This window comes from Pristiophorus japonicus, chromosome 16, assembly GCF_044704955.1.
Source record: "Pristiophorus japonicus isolate sPriJap1 chromosome 16, sPriJap1.hap1, whole genome shotgun sequence".
Classification (NCBI taxonomy): Eukaryota; Metazoa; Chordata; class Chondrichthyes; family Pristiophoridae; genus Pristiophorus; species Pristiophorus japonicus.
In genome coordinates, this window is record NC_091992.1 from 59,652,738 (window position 1) to 59,671,432 (window position 18,695).

An 18,695-nucleotide genomic window follows, 5' to 3' on the forward strand; every position below is an offset into this window, starting at 1 on the left:
TAGAGCATTAGCCCCAGTACATTGCAATGCACACTATACCGCTACTCTTTTACTTCAAGGACATGTATGGGCGGGAGCATTGAAGTGTGAGCCCAGGTTGTGCCCATATCACTGGTGAGACATGCGCACGAGGGTTCCAAGTTACCCATACTAGGCTTTAGACTGGATTTTCATTGCAAGAGCTTTATAGTGTACATGGGTTCTGTTATCTGTCTTTCAGATGAGACATTAAACCGAGGCCCTGTCTGCCCTCTCAGGATCCGATGGCACTATTTCAAAGAAGAGCAAGGGAGTTATCCCCAGTATCCTGGCCAATATTTATCCCTCAATCAACATAACAAAAAAAACAGATTATCTGGTCATTCTCACTTTGCTGTTTGTGGGAGCTTGCTGTGCACAAATTGGCTGCTGCATTTCCCACATTACAACAGTGACTACTCCAAAAGTACTTCATTGGCTGTAAAGCGCTTTGAGACGTCTGGTGGTTGTGAAAGGCGCTATATAAATGCAAGTCTTTCTTTTTTCCATTGTTTCCCACAACAGAATGATGGGTTTAGGTTGAAACTGGTAATACGTGTGTGCACAAGTGCATGAGTGTGTGTGTTTAGTGCACAAGTGCATGAGTGTGTGTGTTTATCTGTCGTATACACAGAGGGCGACAAGCAGAAGGCAAATAATGAATAGAACTAATCCAGTTATTTAGAAATCTAAACATTATCGATATCTAACTCAACAATCGCTCATGCGCAACCCCTCAGCTGTACAATTCAATAGATGATACTAAGTAAATAGATTGCTCTCGAATTGTACTTTACGAGCTGTATTCCTACATACATAGAAATATATCGAAGTTAACAGAGCAAAACAGGCCATTTGGCCCAACCAGTCCATGTCTGTGTGTACCCTCTACCCAAGCAAATAGCCCCAATCACATTGGCGCCTGCTGCTCCCATATCCCTTCGCCCCCTTTTCCTTCAACCCACTCCGATAATTCCATTGAAAACAATCCGATTGGGCGCATTTCAATGGGTGCTTGCAAGCCTTAAAATAACTGACCCTTATCCGGTGTAGCACTGACACTCACATCCTCAACCTCCCATCTACTGACTCCAGCTTTCCTGGAGAGCTGCCAACACCAGTCCCTATTTTAAACAAAAAAGGGGAATCAGCACAGCACCTGACCAGTATCGCTATTGCCTGTCGCCTCAAGTGCAAATGAGAAAGGGTTCCGGCTCCACTTCCTCCCTGTGAGCTTCAGTCCCGTCTCCGCAAAGCAACCAGCTATCTGCCTCCTACCAGGGTCTGCTACAATGGCAGATTCATGGCTGCAGAGATCAATGAGCTTGTGGAGAAACAATATCCCTGGTCACAATCAGATGGAACCATCCGCAGGCCTATATAGATTGGCGGACCTCCCCTGCCGCCCACAGAGAGTCAGGATAAAGTGACTTTCCCTCAGAGTGTCACAGTCAATTCATATGGGCCCTGAAATTTCGGTCGGGGGCTTCTTTCGGACGAACGCCTCCGACTGGAGTATTTTTCCAAAGGTACCTGGTGGTCCGGGAGGAGCGTGGGATTCTGGTGGGGAGGCCTTCTCTTCCCGCACTGCGAAGCACGCTCCTGTCCTCCAGGTTTCCACGCAGAAGATGCAGTCACGTGTGACTGCTCAACCAATCAGGTACAGTATTCTCAATTAATAGCAATGGAAACTCCGTATCTACGAGTTCTCATTGCTATTAATTGAGAAACAACCCCACAATAACACCAAATAAAAAATAAAAAACACACCTCACATAATTAAAATTAATTGAAATTAAAGTTAATAAATATCTTAGAGAAAAATGTTTTTTCCGAGGTTTTTAAAAGATTTAAAAATTGTGGTTTAAAATAAATTGAACGTGGGCAGGTTTTTAAAAAATAAAATGTGTTTCTTTAATTTTATTTTTTATGTTTTAAGTATGCTTTAAAATTCTTACGCCTGCTTTTATCAGGCACAAGAATTTTGAGGACATTTGCTAGGCAAGATATGGATAAATACCGCAATCTTGCCCTAGCAAATGTCCTCGCTCCCGAGATATGGAGGATCGGTCAAGCTGGAGCAGATCGGAAAAGCCTGTTTTCAGCGCATGCACATTGTGCACTGAAAACCGGCTTTTGCGATGCCTTCCCGGTTCCGTACACACTCTGAGATTTCTAGGCCAATGTTCATCCTCATGTTCAAATCCCTCCATGGCCTCGCCAGTCCCTAGCTCTAATCTCTGCCTGCCAGCCCCCCACCCCCCGCCCCGAGAACTCTGCATCCCTCCAATTCTGGCCTCTTGTACATCCCCCCCACTTCTTTCGCTCCACCATTGGCGGCCGTGCCTTCAGCTGCCTGGGCCCTAAGCTCTGGAAATCCCTCCCTAAACCTCCCCGCCTATCCACCTCCCTCTCCTCTTAAAACCCTATCACTTTGACCAAGCATTTAATCACGCCACACAATATGTCCTTCTTTGGCTCCCGTGAAGCAGCTTGGGATGTTTTCCTATTATAAAGGCACTATATAAATGCAAGTTGTTGTTGCTGCTGGGGTAGATATGGGGATCTGCATGTTCTGAAGTTCGTGAACCCGATCTACAACAACAAAAACTTGTATTAAAGTAGCACCTAAACATCCCAAGGCGCTTCACAGGAGCGTTATGAAACAAAATTTGACACCAAGCCATATAAGGAGATATTAGAGCGGAGGTAAGTTTTACGGAACGTCTTAAAAGGAGGAAAGAGAGATTTAGGGAGGGAATTCCAGAGCTTGGGGTCTAAGCAACAGAAGGCACGACCACTAAAGATTGAACAGTTATATTCAGGGATGCTCAACAGGCCAGAATTAGAAGAGCGCAGACATCTCGAGGGATTGTGGGACTTGAGGAGATTACAGAGATAGGGAGGGGCGAGGCCAAGGAGCAATTTGAAAACATGGATGAGAATTTTAAAATCAAGGTTTTGCTCAACCGGGAACCAACGTAGGTGAGTGAGCAGAGGGGTGATGGGTGAACAGGGCTTGGTGTGAGTTAGGACATGGGCGAGTGGGAGAAGTGTGTGTCTGCAAGCATGATTATGCGACAGGTCACTGTAACAGGAAGATCCCATCAAGACACCATCTAGAAGCATGACAGAGAGATGATGCTTAAACAACATACATAACATGTACAACATATATAACAACTTGAAAGTGTTCTAGGTGATTTGCCTCTTCTGACCTGAAGGCGATGAGTCAATGGGGCCAAGTTACGGCCTGAGTTGCTCCTGTTTTTTTGGAGTAACTGGTTTAGAATGGAGTATCTTAGAAATTTGAATTCTCGGCATTTAGTTTGCTCCAGTTCTAGTCAGTTAGAACAGTTTCACTCTGGAACAGAATTTTTTTTCCAAGAGGGGGTGTGTCCGGCCACTTACACCTGTTTTCAAAGTTTAGGCAGTGAAAACTTACTCCAAACTAACTTAGAATGGAGTAAGTGAAGATTTTTGTACGTTCGAAAAAACCTTGTCTACACTTTAGAAAATCAGGCGTAGGTTACAAATTAGGCGTAGGGAATGGGGTGGGGGGTTTAAAGGGAAGTTTACAAACATTAAACACTTCAGTTTTACAAATAAAGAGCCATCATCAATAATAAATGATAAATACATCACTTTTTAAAAAAAATTTATTAATTTTTTTGATTGATTTATTGGTTGATTTAATGATAAATAAATCAATAAATCAACCAATAACTCAATCAAAAAAAAAATAATTAAAAAAATAAAAAATAAAACATTTTCTACTTACCGACTGCAGCACCGGGAGTCCTCCAACAGGTTGCTGGGACGGCCACCCCAGTGTGTCTCTGTCAGTGTCTCTATCTCTCTGTCTGTCTGTGTGTGTGTCTCTCACTCTCTGTCTGTCAGTGTCTGTGTTTCTGACAGCGAGGGGAGGGGGAGAAGGGGAGAAGGGGAGAAGTGGGGGAGGGGGAGAAGGGGGGTGGGGTGGAGGGAGAGGGGAGGGGGAGAAGGGGAGTGGAGGGGAGGGGGAGAAGGGGGATGGAGGGGGAGGGGGAGAAGGGGGGTGGAGGAGGGGGAGGGTGAGAAGGGGGTGGAGGGGGAGGGGGAGAAGGGAGGTAGAGGGGGGTGGGGTGGAGGTAGAGGGGGGTGGTGGGGGGGAGGTGAGGGAGGAGGAGGGGTGGTGGGGAGGAGGGGGGGGTGGGGAGGCGGAGGGTGGAGGCGGAGGATGGGGAGGGGGAGGAGGAGGGTGGGGGGAGGAGGGGTGGTGGGGAGGAGGAAGGGGTCTGGGGAGGGAGGAGGAGGGGTGGGGGGAGGAGGGGTGGAGGGGTGGGGGGTGGGAGGAGGAGAGGAAGGGCGAGGAGAAGGAGGGGCGAGGAGAAGAGGGGAGTAGGCGGAGATGGGCGGGGAGAGAGGAGTGAGGGAGGGGAGGAGAGAGGAGGGAGGGAGGGAAGGAGAGAGGAGGGAGGGAGGGAAGGAGAGAGGAGGGAGGGAGGGAAGGAGAGAGGAGGGAGGGAGGGAAGGAGAGAGGAGGGAGGGAGGGAAGGAGAGAGGAGGGAGGGAGGGAAGGAGAGAGGAGGGAGGGAGGGAAGGAGAGAGGAGGGAGGGAGGGAAGGAGAGAGGAGGGAGGGAGGGAAGGAGAGAGGAGGGAGGGAGGGAAGGAGAGAGGAGGGAGGGAAGGAGAGAGGGGAGGGAGGGAAGGAGAGAGGGGCAGTGGGGGGGGAAGGGAGAGAAGGAGGCTGAACGGCAGGGCCCAAGACCTCGGGCTGGATTTACAAGTAGGTGGCGTCGGGTCTCGGGGGGGGTCGCGGAGATCCAGGGGGGGGTGGGGGGGAGAATCGCGGAAGTCGGGGGGGGGGGGGGGGGGAAGAGTCGCGGAGGTCCGGGGGGTGGGGGGGGGAAGAGTGGTGGTCGGGTCCTGTCGGGTGGGAGGAGCCTTATTCACACAGCCCCAGTGAGGCCATTCGGCCAGGGCTAGGGGCTGCGTGCTTCGGGCCCCTCCCACAGTTTTGGGCGCCTGGAGCTACTGCACATGTGCGCCCACTGTAGTGCACATGTGCAGAGGTCCCGGCACTGTTTTCAGCGCAGGGACCTGGCTCCGCCCCCTACAGCTCGTGCTGTGCCGCGCCCAGCTCCAGAGGTCCTGCAGGGAGCCGGAGAATAGGTAAGTTTTTTTTAGGCGCACTTTCTGGCACGAGAAACGGGCGTCCAGGTCTGGGCTGCGCCGTTTTAGGCGCGGCCCGAAACTTGGGCCAAATGTGTGGATACAGTCACACAGACACGAGCGGTTCTCTGGTATCTCGCCCAAGTACCTCGTGTGTCTGCCTGGATCAGGAGGGCGCCCATGGGCGAGATCAGTGTTGCCTTCCACACACTCAGTCTCCCAGTGGTCTTGGATGGCCTCAGGAGTGAGAACCTGAGATGGCCTTTCTCATCATGGAGTACGGCAGCACAGTAGTCATGTTACTGGAGTAGTAATCCAAAGGCCTGGATTAATGATCTGGAGACATGGGTTCAAATCCCACCATAGCAGCTGGGGAATTTAAGTTCAGTTAATTAAATAAGTCTGGAATTAAAAAGCTAGTATCAGTAATGGTGACCATGAAACTATTGGGTTGTTGTAAAAACCCATCTGGTTGACTAATGTCCCTTTAGGGAAGGAAATCTGCCGTCCTTTCCTGGTCTGGCCAACATGTGCCTCCAGACCCACAGCAATGCGTGTGACTCTTAACTGTCCTCTGAAATGGCCCAGCAAGCCACTAGTTGAAACAAACCGCTACAAAGACAGCAGCAGTTCAATAAGGTGGCTCACCTTCTCGAGTGCAATTAGGGATGGGCAATAAATGCCGGCATTGCCAGCAACACCGACATCCCGTGAACAAATAAAAATTTGTTTTAAAAACGATTCTCAGCTCGGTGGTGCTGAGACCACATGTAGCATCGCAGCCATTGCCCCCAGTTGACTCAGCACAAAGCAGGGATTGAATCTTGGGCCTTCCAGCTCATTATGACAGCACATGATGTTTTCACCCACTCAATGTTGAAGGGAGTGCCTTAAAAAAGTGTTTACCAACCCCTCCCCGCAACCTCCGTGATCTCTCTGCTCTCAAATACCTGTATTAGCCCTCATGCTCTAGCCGGAGAGTTTATGTGAGATTCCTTTTTTAAATCGTTCTTCAAATGCAAGCTGCAAATCTTGCTCAGGCTTTTAAGGCCTTGGTCACTGTCTTCTGCCATTGTTGGCTAATCGAATTTCATGGAACAGTCAATCTCAAGACTCAGCCTGTGCTGGGTTTGCTGGAACGTTGGGAGTTCGCAAATGATCTACTGAATTGTGGGCTCAATGTGTTTTTCTTTTTATCACTTAGCTCCAGATTAGGGCTGTTACCTCAGTCTGGGGATAGTCATTGCAGGACCGCCCCGCCTCGCCCACACACCCCCACCATTGGTCGCTTGACATGTCCATCCTCCCGGGGCACCAATGGCAAACCAAAGTCACTCTTCGTTACCCAATTGGATGATTCTTGACTGTCATTCAAACAGCCTCCCCTCCCCGCTCCTGCACCTCCAATATTTTTACCACAATAAACAAAACTGTTCAAAGATAATGACAAAAGCACACAATCTTTATAAAACACCCCTTTTATCTTTCTCTTGGGTTGCTCGCAGCAGTGTCCTGGAGCAGCAGTTTAATCTTCGCTCGTTCTCTTTGAGATAGAAAATTAAGACTTGCATTTCTATAGCGCCTTTCACAACCACCAGATGTCTCAAAGCGCTTTACAGCCAATGAAGTACTTTTGGAATGTAGTCACTGTTGTACTGTGAGAAATGCGGTCGCCAATTTGCGCACAGCAATGTGATAATGGCCAGATAATCTGTTTTTGTTATGTTGATTGAGGGATAAATATTGGCCAGGACACTGGATAACTCCCCTGCTCTTCTTCGAAATAGTGCCATGGGATGTTTTAAGTCCACCTGAGAGGGCAAACGGGGCCTCGGTTTAACATCTCATCCAAAAGATGGCACTTCCAACAGGGCAGCACTCCCGCAGTATTGCACTGGAGTGTTAGCCTAGATTATATGCTCATGTCTCAGGAGTGGGACTCGACCTTCTGACTTCGAGGTGGTTTGTTTATCATTAAAAAAAACAAAGGTAATATTTGAAGCAGTGGCTCTTGTGCCTTGCTTTAAGCCGGCCATCACCAGTCTGGCTCAGTACTATTGGCTTTTAGGACAATGACATCAGGTGTAGGGCTGCTGGATGTTCCAAGCCCTGGACCAAACCCTCACTGATGGGGGTTACATTCCCCTCCAACAAAGGCTGTTCCACCAGCTCCAAGGACAAGCACTACCTGTACCAGTGAAAATACTGTTTCCCTCACTGCGCTCGGTGGAAACCTTTTGATTATTTGAACTCCTTCCAAGAATGACTTCATAGTGCGTTTGGCTTGAAACCATTCCAAACGCACTTGTGTTCTTTTTTGGTTAAGTTTCTTTCTAATAGTAGGTTAGCCTGGGTGAGGTGTCCCGTCATTGTTGGGGGCTGGACTGACTCACTGGCTGGACTGAGTCATCAGTTATATCTGGAGAAATAAATGGACAAGGGTTACCAACCCTCCAGGATTATCCTGGAATCTCCGGGAATTAATGATTAATCTCCTGGACACTGCTGAGAGTGATCCCTAGGAGAGAAAAAAAATCATAGGGCTATTAATACAAATTGTGCCTTTTCATTTTCTTTGATTCTTAGTTGTAAAAATATCAAGAGATGGGGAAAAGTTTAACTGAGCGGGGCATTGGAGGCGGGAGGTCATGTGACGAAACCTCCAGGAATGCCTGTAACCAAAGTTGGCAACCATGGAGAGTTGGGGAGCCTCTCTCCAGCAAACATGCAATACGGTCATGGTTTGGTGGCAGTTTTCAGGGCGGTTTGTGGAACGTAAGGCTGAAACAAACGGGTTTGAAATTCCTCCCATCAGTAATTTTACCGAAAAAAGAATACAGGAAAGTCCCAAAAACCCTTTTCTGGTAAAATTACAAAGATTATAATTGGCTTTTATATAGTGGGGGAGGTGGAGGAGGGAGAGAGGGGAAGTGGTGGGAGGAGGGGGGAGAATGGGGGGAAGCGGGAAAGAAAATGAGATAAAAGGAAATAAAAGAATGGACAAAGAGCCACAATGGGAAAGCTGGGAGATGACTGAAAGCTTAGTGCTAATGCTGGGTTGTGAGAAGGTTTTCAAAATACATCGAAGTTACAATACGGAACCCGGCCATTCGGCCCAACCCGCTCCTGCTGGCATTTATTCCCCACATGAGCAAATAGTCCAAGTCACATTTACCCACCCCACGCTATTATCTTTTTTCCCTCACCCACTTATCCAATTTGTCTTTCGGATGAGACGTTAAATTGAGGCTCTGTTTTCTCTCTCAGGTCGATATCAAAGATCCCACATCACTATTCGAATGGGACTGCTCCTGGTGGTCTTGGCCAATTTTTATCCCTCAACCAACATTCATTCAAACAAATTATCTGCTCATTTATCGTATTGTTGTTTGTGGGATCTTGCTGGGCTCAAATTTTCTGCCGTGTTTCCTACATTACAACAGTGACTACACTTCAAAAGTACTTCATTGGCTGTAAAGCACTTTGGGACATCCTGAGGTCATGAAAGGCGCTATAGTAATGCATGTCGTTCTGTTAAATATACCAGATGGAGAGACCGAGGGATTCAGGGATGGAGTAGCAGCGAGAAATGCTCGGTGGCTGCAGGCACAGCCCAATGGTGGGATGAGGGGAGTAAGCAGGGTGGATGGAGGGCCACAGGCAGAGAATTACTCACAAAAAGATTTCCTGCCACAAAGTGTGATTAGTAATGTGGCATCATTGAGATGGCAGGACGGTGTCATAGCTGGCAAAGGAGATATCACGGCAGAGCAGCGGATTAGCGTGCTACAGCAGAGCATGCTGCAAAGGGTTCGCCAAGAATAAGCTGCAACGCTTGAGGATTTCAAACCTGTGGCAGATAATCACAGGCTGTGCCAGCAAGGAACTGGAACAAAATCCTTCTATCCTCTCTCTGCTCCCCCCACCCTGAGCTGCAAACATCCCATTTCCAATTACTTTTCTGCATTTCCCAGATAGTTCCTGTTGAGACAAAGGAACACTCTCTCATCAGAGCAAGCCAAAATAATTGGCAGGAAATAGGCGACATAATCATGAGGTGGCACTGATTTTGAGAGCATCTGTACTGAGAACTAATGCCTGATCATTAATGCTGGAGACTGGTCCTCCACAGATCGGACTCGATATCCCGCCGATCAGGATCAATATCCCACCAATCAGGATCAATATCCCACCGATCGATCGGGATCAATATCCCACCGACCGATCGCGATCGATATCCTGCCGATCGGACTCGATATCCCGCCGATCGGACTCGATACCCGCCGATCTATATCAATATCTCACCGATCAGGATCAATATCTCACCGATCGCGATCACGATCAATATCCCACCGATCACGATCAATGTCCCATGACCCTAATTGCTTCAATGTCCAGACATTGAAAGTTATGAACCTTCTTTCACCCCAGGTCCTGCTCACAGTTCCCCATACCCATTCAATCCCATTCACTGTGTAATTGTGGTGCGCTCTGTTTCAGCCAAGGCGGAATATCTCACACTGATTAGCATTAAATTCCATTTGCTATTTGTCTGATGATGATGCATCAAGCTGGAACTGTTTAACTGCATCTTCTGCTCTTCCTACTTTGTGTTGACAAGTCTACATTCGATTTCGATATGTAGTAATTCATACAGATTAGAAGCACTGACCTCTGCTGGACCCCCTCAACACCCATCACCCATAGCTTGACACGTCCCCACTACAAGCACTTTCTCTTTCCTTTTTTTTTAAATCGAGAAGTCTTGTCCAGTTGCATATTGGGCCCTGGATTCCTGTGGTTTTTGGTTTAATTAGGAATCTTTCATGCAAATCGTTGTCAAGGGCATCTTGAAAGTCTGCACAAACTAGATCAGAGAGAGACCTCCACTAGTTCCTGTAATATCATCAAGGAGCTTGGGAGTGGCACGGCCAGTCATGTGATGTTCACAAGACTCAATAAAACCCGTTCGGGGAATCCACGATGAGGCAGGTGGTTCTGAGCCTGGTGGATGAACTGGTAATGTAAAAATGCGTCTGACCCCCCCCTTGCAGGGGCATTTGTTTAAAGTGCACAACTAAAATAGTTGAACTGGTAATGTGTAGTGTGATTGTTAAACTAGTTCTTAATAGCAATGTGTTGCTATGAATTCTTAAGCAAAGAACTCATGAACCAAATGCATTACAGCATCATTATAATATAATCTAGCCTGCGCATCACAGTGGAAGATGGGCGACAGTGAATCAGCAGGACCCTTGGATTTCGGGCCAACAGGAAGGTCAGGGACAGGCATATGCCTCGCCACTCTCGGTGCCTGATCAATGGCCTGTCAGTGACCCTGCACTGGCGCTGGGGCCTATTTATATGGTAATGATCTGGCCATATGCTCGCCCAAAAAAATCTATAACAATTTAAAGAGATTGGCTTAATAATAGAAACAAGGCTCCCTCCATAACTGTAAACCTGCTGAAAACTCCAGCCAAACCACAGCTCATTCAGACATTTGACACACGATTCAGCGACCACACACCCCCTCACTTGCACCTGTGTGGTTTCATGATGCTGCCTTTTATAGCTGAAACTCAGGGCTGCTGGTATCAAACTCTGCATCAGTGACTAGCTCACACAGCGTACATTTGCAGTTGAATTCTGGTATGCGCGAGAGATTGGGAACCGATTGAAAAAAAATCGTAGTGATTTGGAATAGGAACGGACAGAAATCGGTCGCCCGGGCTTGAAACTGATGTCGATCGGCAGATCCATTACAGAAACCGCCTGATTTTCATTTCCAGTGAAATCGAAGGAGCTGAAAGTCAGGCGGGTTCGATAGTGGGGGGGGGAGAAGGGGGGGGGGCCGATTCGCTACGTCAGTTTCACGCCCAGGTGCCACGGCGAAAATCCCCACTTTCATCAATCTTTCTACTTCCTTTCATCAAAATAACCTTCCCGAGAGGAATAAAGGATAAGGGCACTCATTGCAAGATTACAAGATAGGAAGACTGGGATGTTTTACTATGTTAAAAGCGCTATATAAAAATGCAATGTTGTTGTTGACTTTTGTATTGTGCCTTTCAAGACCTCAGGACATCCCAAAAGTGCTTTACATCCAATGGGGGAAAGTCCGACTTTGGCCAAAAGTGTAAAACATTAGATCTAACCCCCGATACACATCTCTCCTGATGGAAGTCAAGGGAAATGGAAATGGTTGAAAAGAAAAGACTTGGATTTATATAGCGCCCTTCACGACCACCAGACATCTCAAACGCTTTACAGCTAATGAAGTACTTGTTGAAGTGTAGTCACTGTTGCAATGTGGTTGGTATGGTATCTGGAGCGGCTGAAGGTCATGTGATGTAACCTCCCGGAACGCGTCCAACCGCAGTTGCCGAACCGACACAAGGCACAGCATCACTGGGGCAAAGCAGGATGACCAACTCCACCATATTTAGCCGATGCACTGCAGCCTCTGCACTAACCTCAACACTGGGCTGGCGTCAGCAGGCAGTTGAAGCATTTCTTAGACAGGCAATCCGCTATAATGCGAGCTTTCAGGCTTAATAGGTTATTATGTAAAAATACTCCTCTAACATCCAATAGAGTTGCAAATCCAGTGAGATTCATCACTACCCTGTCAGTACTGCCGACAGATCCATACAAGAATATACCATCCAGTCTTTGAACTGGAAGCGTGCGCACTTTCAACCCCGCCAAATAACAGGATGATTGTGGGTTTAATTTTACATTTACGAGCTGTTTTTTTAACATATACTCTATATATAAACTGCTGTGAGAGATGTACGCAGAAAGTCGGTTTATAAGTTCTTTCACTAATGGGTGTGCAGACATTGATGTGTTTATCAGGGCAGCAGCTTGGATGCAAATCTCAAGCACGGTTCAGCAGAAATACTTGTGCCCCAAACACAACAAAAATTAAAAACAAATGCTCCAGTCTGGGCCTGGCCACATCCATCATTCGCAGTAAAGCCATCGGGGGGAGTCTGAGGAGGGACGAGGCCCAACTTAGTCTTTGGAACTGCCGACGTAACTCTCTCCACAGACCGAGCTGCAGTCATTGTGTAAGGGCAGTGAAATGCCGTCAAAAAATGGCGGCTTCAATTATCGACTGTATATAAAATTACAGCCACACCAAACTAAATAAGTAACAATAAACAGCAGAGAGTAAACCTGGACTGAGCCGGGTGAATCAAGGGGCTCGGATGAAAGTCGCAAAACGTTAAACAAAGCTTGGGATCTCATCAACATCACTAGAACCACTGAGCATTGCTCTAGTCAATCATAGCACCATTGACCATGAGTAATTATGACCTCCTATCGATGCCAGCCACCTCTTATCTCTATAGTTTGTAGGAAATGGTTTATATTTCCTGTGAAACTAGTTGACCTCCCATGATGTTGCTCTCTTCCCGCTCACTCCCCCTGCCTCCAAACCTTCTCTAATGTATTTGTTTCACGGGTTTTTTGCTTAAGAATTCATAGCAACACATTGCTATTAAGAACTAATTGGTTTATTAGCAAAGGTTTAACAATCACACTACACATTACCAGTTCATCCACCAGGCTGACAACCACCTGCCTCATCGTGGATCCCCCGAACCCAACTGGCTGGGGTTTTATTGTCTTGTGAACATCATGTGACTGGCTAAGCCACTCCCAACTCAACAGCTCTACTAACCTGTGACATTTTCACAGGTGCATACATCACACCTTCCTTCTCTTTCTCCGAGCTCACCTCCCAACCCCCCTTTCTCTATGAGGTTATTATTTAAGTTAGAACCATAGAACTAGCAAAGCGTATAGTCACACTGGGGTAATTTTGACTTTGGGCGATAATGTAAAATGGGCAATAATGGATCAGCCATCCGTTAGATGTCTCTCCCGGTCAACGGTACTGAAAATGGGGCGAGAGGTCTAATAGGTGGTTGATCTGATACCACCCATTTTACACTATCACCCCCATTGTGACTGCATCGGCTCTTTGCTAAAACAGCCCAAACTAATCCCATTGCCTCGTTCTCTCTCCGTAGTCCTGTTTCTTCTTCGAATATTTATTTACTTTTCTTTTTAACGATGTAGTGTTCTCTGCCTCAACCTCTCCCTGCAGCAAAGTATTTCATAATTCATCATTCTCAATCCTTCTCTCCACCGCCGTGTTATGACTTCATTTTCTGTGCCACACAATTCAGAACGTATGTAAGAGAATTGGCAATTCAGCAGGAGCTGAGAGGCACTGCTGACTTTATTTAATTCGTTTTCCTTCTGTGAATAACCCAAGACTGTTGCAAAATCCAACATGGCTGCCGTGTGCATTTTTGTGGGAATGCGATTGGTCTGTGGTGATGCGTGGTAACCATGACCACTGTTAGAATCTGATTGGCCTGTGATGTTACACAGCGAGGATAGAATGTTACAGGCTCACAGTGCCAATATAGATTTAGTGTGTTGATTACTAGTTCTTAGAACCATTTTTGAGTATATAGTCCTTCAACTATTGGGGAATGTAGTTTGTCAGTGATTTAGGTGACAGCATGTTATAGATAAGTGCAATACTGGATCTGAAAGGGCATTTTATCAGGTGACCAACACCACTGTAATACCTGGTTGAATCTATTCTGACCAGTGGTATAATTCCACAATTTTGTTTTTTTAACTCTAATTCCCACATCCTACGTAAGCTAGAAGTGATCCAAAACTCGGCTGCCCATGTCCTAACTCGCACCAAGTCCCGCTCACCCATCACCCCTGTGCTCGCTGACCTACATTGGCTCCCGGTTAAGCAACACTCGATTTCAAAATTACATTCAAGATTACAGAGATAGGGAGGGGCGAGGCCATGGAGGGATTTGAAAACAAAGATTTCAAAATTCTCATCCTTGTTTTCAAATCCCTCCATGGCCTCGCCCCTCCCTATCTCTGTAATCTCCTCCAGCCCCTCAACTCCCCCCCCCCCCCCCCGAGATGTTTGCGCTCCTCTAATTCTGCCCTCTTGAGCATCCCTGATTATAATTGCTCAACGATCATTGGACGTGCCTTCTGTTGCCTAGGCCCCAAGCTCTAGAACTCCCTGCCTAAACCTCTCCGCCTCTCTTTCCTCCTTCAAGACGCTCCTTAAAACCTACCTCTTTGACTAAGCTTTTGGTCATCTGCCCTAATTTCTCCTTATGTGGCTCTGTGTCAAATTTTTTGTCTCATAATATTCCTGTGAAGCGCCTTGGGACATTTCATTACATTAAAGGCGCTATATAAATACAAGTTGTTGTTGTTAAATATTTTAGCAATAAATGGCATGCGGGCAATCTGACATTGTGTTGTTCAACAGGTTGGTCCTTTGCAGGTATAAGAGTGGGAAGTGGCGAGTCATCAGCGATTCCCCCTGTCATCTTGTGCATCCACTTGGCCGCCTCTCTTTTCCATTCTACTCTCCTCTCCTGCTGAAATTGGGATTACTCCGTGTGAGAAACTGGGGGGGAAGAGACACAGATCCCAGCGTTTCAAAGAGGCTCCCAGATATATTATTGCGACGTTGTCTGTGGGAGGGAACCTTCCAGATTTTTTATCTGAAGGGCTGCCCACAGTCTCGGGGGAGCCGCCTGCAGTCGGCAGTGTTTCAGTATCTCAGGCATCTACCTGTCAATTATTTGCTGTGTTGAAAACCGGGCCGAAGCTTAAATGTGTGAGCAAAGGGATACAGTTCTCGAATTCCAGGGGCAAAACACAATCTTTATTCTTGCTTCTCTCCCTGCGTTTCTTCCTCCATTAAAGTCCCATTTCCTCCTCGCAGTTTACAGCTGCAATCACTGCTATGCTTCTTATTTCCTCCTCTATAATCCTTTCACCCAAACGCTGGGCTGTTGATGTAAAGTCCCAGAGCAGGGCTATTTGCATTGAAGTGATTTAGTTGCTCTCTGCAGCTGGCGTTTCGCATAAAAGACTAATTCTCTTTTTTTTTTAAAAAGAGAGGAGCTAGTTTGTCCCCAACCTTTAACTGCTAAGCCTATTTTCAACCATATAACATCCAGGGAAATAATCTCATTTCAGTTCCCACTAGACTGAATTATTTTATCTTTTCATTATTATTGGATTTTCTCTCACTTTTTCTGCACTGAGTCAAATGTTCATTTTTTATTTTAAATTGGTGATGATCATGGGAAAGATTTGCATTATAAACATAACCCTATAATCGGCAGGTATGGGGGGTGGCAAGGAGGAGAAAGGGAAGTGGAAGAAAAAAGATTTGCATTTATGTAGCACTTTTCACGACCACTGGACGTCTCAAAGCGCTTCACAGCCAATAGTATAGTCACTATTGTAATGTGGGAAACGCGGCAGCCAACTCCCACAAATGACCAGATAATCTGTTTTTGTTATGTTGATTGAGGGAGAAATATTAGCCAGGATACCAGGGATAACTCCCCTGCTCTTCTTTGAAATAGTGCCATGGGATCGTTTATGTCCACTTGAGAGAGCATCTGAAAGACGACACCTCTGACAGTGCAGCACTGGAGTGTCAGCATAGATTTTTTTTGTGCTCAAGTCCCTGGAGTGGGACTTAAACCCACAACTTTCTGTCACAGAGGTGAGTGTGCTACCCACTGAGCCACAGCTGACACTGAAGGCAAGGAGGAAGAGAAAAGGGAAAGGAGGAGGACACGGGTAAAGGAGGAGAAGAAAGTAAAAAAGGTAGAGGAGATCGAGGGAGACAGGTGGAAGGGGAGAAAGGAGGATAGAAGAATGGGGAAGTAGGAGAATGGGGGGGTGGAAGCGGAGGTGTTGCCTATATGAGCCCAAGTTGTAAAATGTTAGAGGAATGTGTTCAGAGTGAGCTGGAGATACCAATGAGTTTTAATCCTCCATAATTGATGCTCCTCCAAATGACAAGTGGGAATTGTGAGAGATTGCCAAAACACAACTCAATCTTCATGATGATGAAGTTAGCCACCCTTGCGAGGTCTACAACCCACCCTCACCTCAGTCAGATCTCCTTTATCCCCCAATGCTGCAGTTTCCATTCTAACTTGAATTTCCACAACAAATTTTACTCTTAACCAAGTCTAGTCTGTGATTATATTTAACTGGTTAGAAGTAGTGCATCTTAAATCACTGATGGGCCACAGGGCTCAGCTACTCACTGCTGGGCTATTGAGGAGCCAGGCCAGGCCTCTGTAGGTACAACTGGTGAGTGGCTGGTCACTAACCTGTAGGCAACAATCCGGATTTACTGTCACTAACTCCAAAGTGTCTCTGGATGTCCGCCAATACACCTGGGAATAATTAAGAGAGGGAATTAGAGACAGATTACTAGAGAGCAAAGATTACAGAAACTGATGAATACAATACTGAATTTTTTTTCCGACTCATTAACGGTAATGAATTCAGTTGATGGAACAACACAGTCACAATTGAAAACTTCACTGGTGCAAAAAGATTCAGCTCATTATGAAGAGATCAGGGAATGGAGCATAAATGGATTTCAATCACGTTCTGGGATAGAGTAGTATGTCCTTATTAAATGGGGGTGAGTTCGCGATTAATCATTGGTCTGGACCTGCTGCCATCTGTAAAGGGGAGCTCAGCACTATCAGCAATCATCGGCGATATCAGTCAACACTTCTCACCTCTGCAGTTCCAAGAGCAACAAACTGCCGGGGGAACAGCAAAGTAATTCCTGAGTGTAGCTTGAAGCAGCAATAAGAACGACTGTGTCTTTACTCGTGAATTAATTGTGAAACATTTTCAGTGTTGAGGGAGCTATCAAAGCCTGACTTTTATTTCTGCCATAAAAGCCAGCGTGAATCGCTGCTCCCTGTCAGGAAATAAACTTGTACCGATAATCCTCTGAACAAAAGTGCCAATCTCAATGTGAATTGAATTCAGTTTGGTTTGATCCAGCTCCTCTGCAAACTTCATAAAGAGCATTAAACCATTCGCGGTTGGAGAATTAGAGAATAAAACAGGAAAGCTGTCAGAACAAATGCATAATTAATATATTTTATTAATTATAAATTACTTTGTAGGGGATGGGGAAAATCACAGGATGGAAAATTTCTTTAGAGAACCAGAATATAAAGACAGAATTTTCTATAGCGTCTTTCATAACCTCAGGATGTTCCAAAGCACTTTACAGCCAATCAAGTACTTTTTGAAGTGTAGTCACTGTTGTAATGTAGGAAATACAGCAGCCAATTTGCACACAGTAAGATCCCACAAACAGCAATGAAATAACGAGCAGATAATCTGTGTTTTTGTAAATGGATAAATTGGCCAAACCAGATTCCCTCACAGCCAGGACACAGTTCTGTAGCTGAAAATTTCCGCTATCGGCAAAGATCTGTGATAGGAAATGTGGCTTAAAAAGGCGTGCCAACAAAAATAAAAATCTGTTGACAGGAAATATCTTCGGAGTGGCTGAAAATAATGACCGAATTTTGTGCCGAGTTTCTAAATTAGGAAGGATCAGCTCCTTTGCTGATTTGTTACAGGGAAATTTGAGTCCGTTTATCAAGATATCTGATCTGGTTGACACTGCAATGTTGCACCTTCCATTACAATGGGACTGTCACTCACAGTGGGTTTGCCTCTTGCTAACATTTCCCCTTCTGGTATAATGGGGTTTTAAGTGTAATTCCAGCCCATAAGTTAAATCAGACAGGCACACTCAGGAAAAACACTTTCTTAAATCATTTGGCAGCTTCTATGCTTATCAAACCTGAGGACACAGCTCCACAATAATTGGCAGGAGAACCAGAGGGCAGATGAGGAGAATTTTTTTTTTAAACAAAGCAAGTTGTTATGATCTGGAATGCGCTGCCTGAAAGAGTGGTAGAAGCAAGTTCATTAGTAACTTTCAAAAGGCAATTGGATAAATACTTGAAAGGGAAAAACATTTGCAGGGATATGGAGAAAGAGCGGGGGAGTGAGACTAATTGGATTGTTCTGGCACAATGGGCCGAATGACCTCCTTCTGTTCCATATGATTCTATAAGTTGAGGGATGTTAGCACTGAGAAATGTAACATTTTCTCATTTCAGGTATATATGTGTAACTACAAGGTACTTCCAGGTCAGGTATATCATGGTTAACTATAGAGTAGAGTTCACTCCCTTCTGGCCCAACAATGTCCTTTATCTTTCTAACCTCCTTTATTTCCCCCCAAACCCCACACTAGTCATCAGTATGGCCTCTCGGACTGAGGTTGCCAATTTATACCAGATTTAGGGCAATGTGGGCTTATGCCCACTGGCTGCAAGGGTGGAATGCATGGGCCTAGGGCACCTCTGCCCAGCTGACCCAGCTAAATATGGGTTCTACTCCAGCAAAACTCACCATATCGCAGTAAAACTACACATAACCGTTGGACCAGTGCCCTTTAAGCGCAGTATATTGTGATATGATTTGCTTTATTATGAATGCAGTGTGTAAGAATTCTTTGGGTCCAGTTTTTCATGTATTTTAATACACATTTGTGCATTAATGGATCGGGGGGAGTGGGGGTTGTACAGTAGTG

General features: G+C 46.0%; 1 protein-coding gene across 1 annotated transcript in view; it reads right to left on the minus strand.

The window, feature by feature from the left end:
* Positions 1-18,695, minus strand: part of LOC139226534 (sphingosine-1-phosphate transporter SPNS2-like) — a 133,176-nt gene that overhangs the window by 98,812 nt on the left and 15,669 nt on the right. The window contains exon 2 of the mRNA XM_070857367.1: positions 16,387-16,452. Coding sequence (XP_070713468.1) covers positions 16,387-16,452 — 66 coding nt within the window. The remainder of the gene's footprint in view (positions 1-16,386; positions 16,453-18,695) is intronic.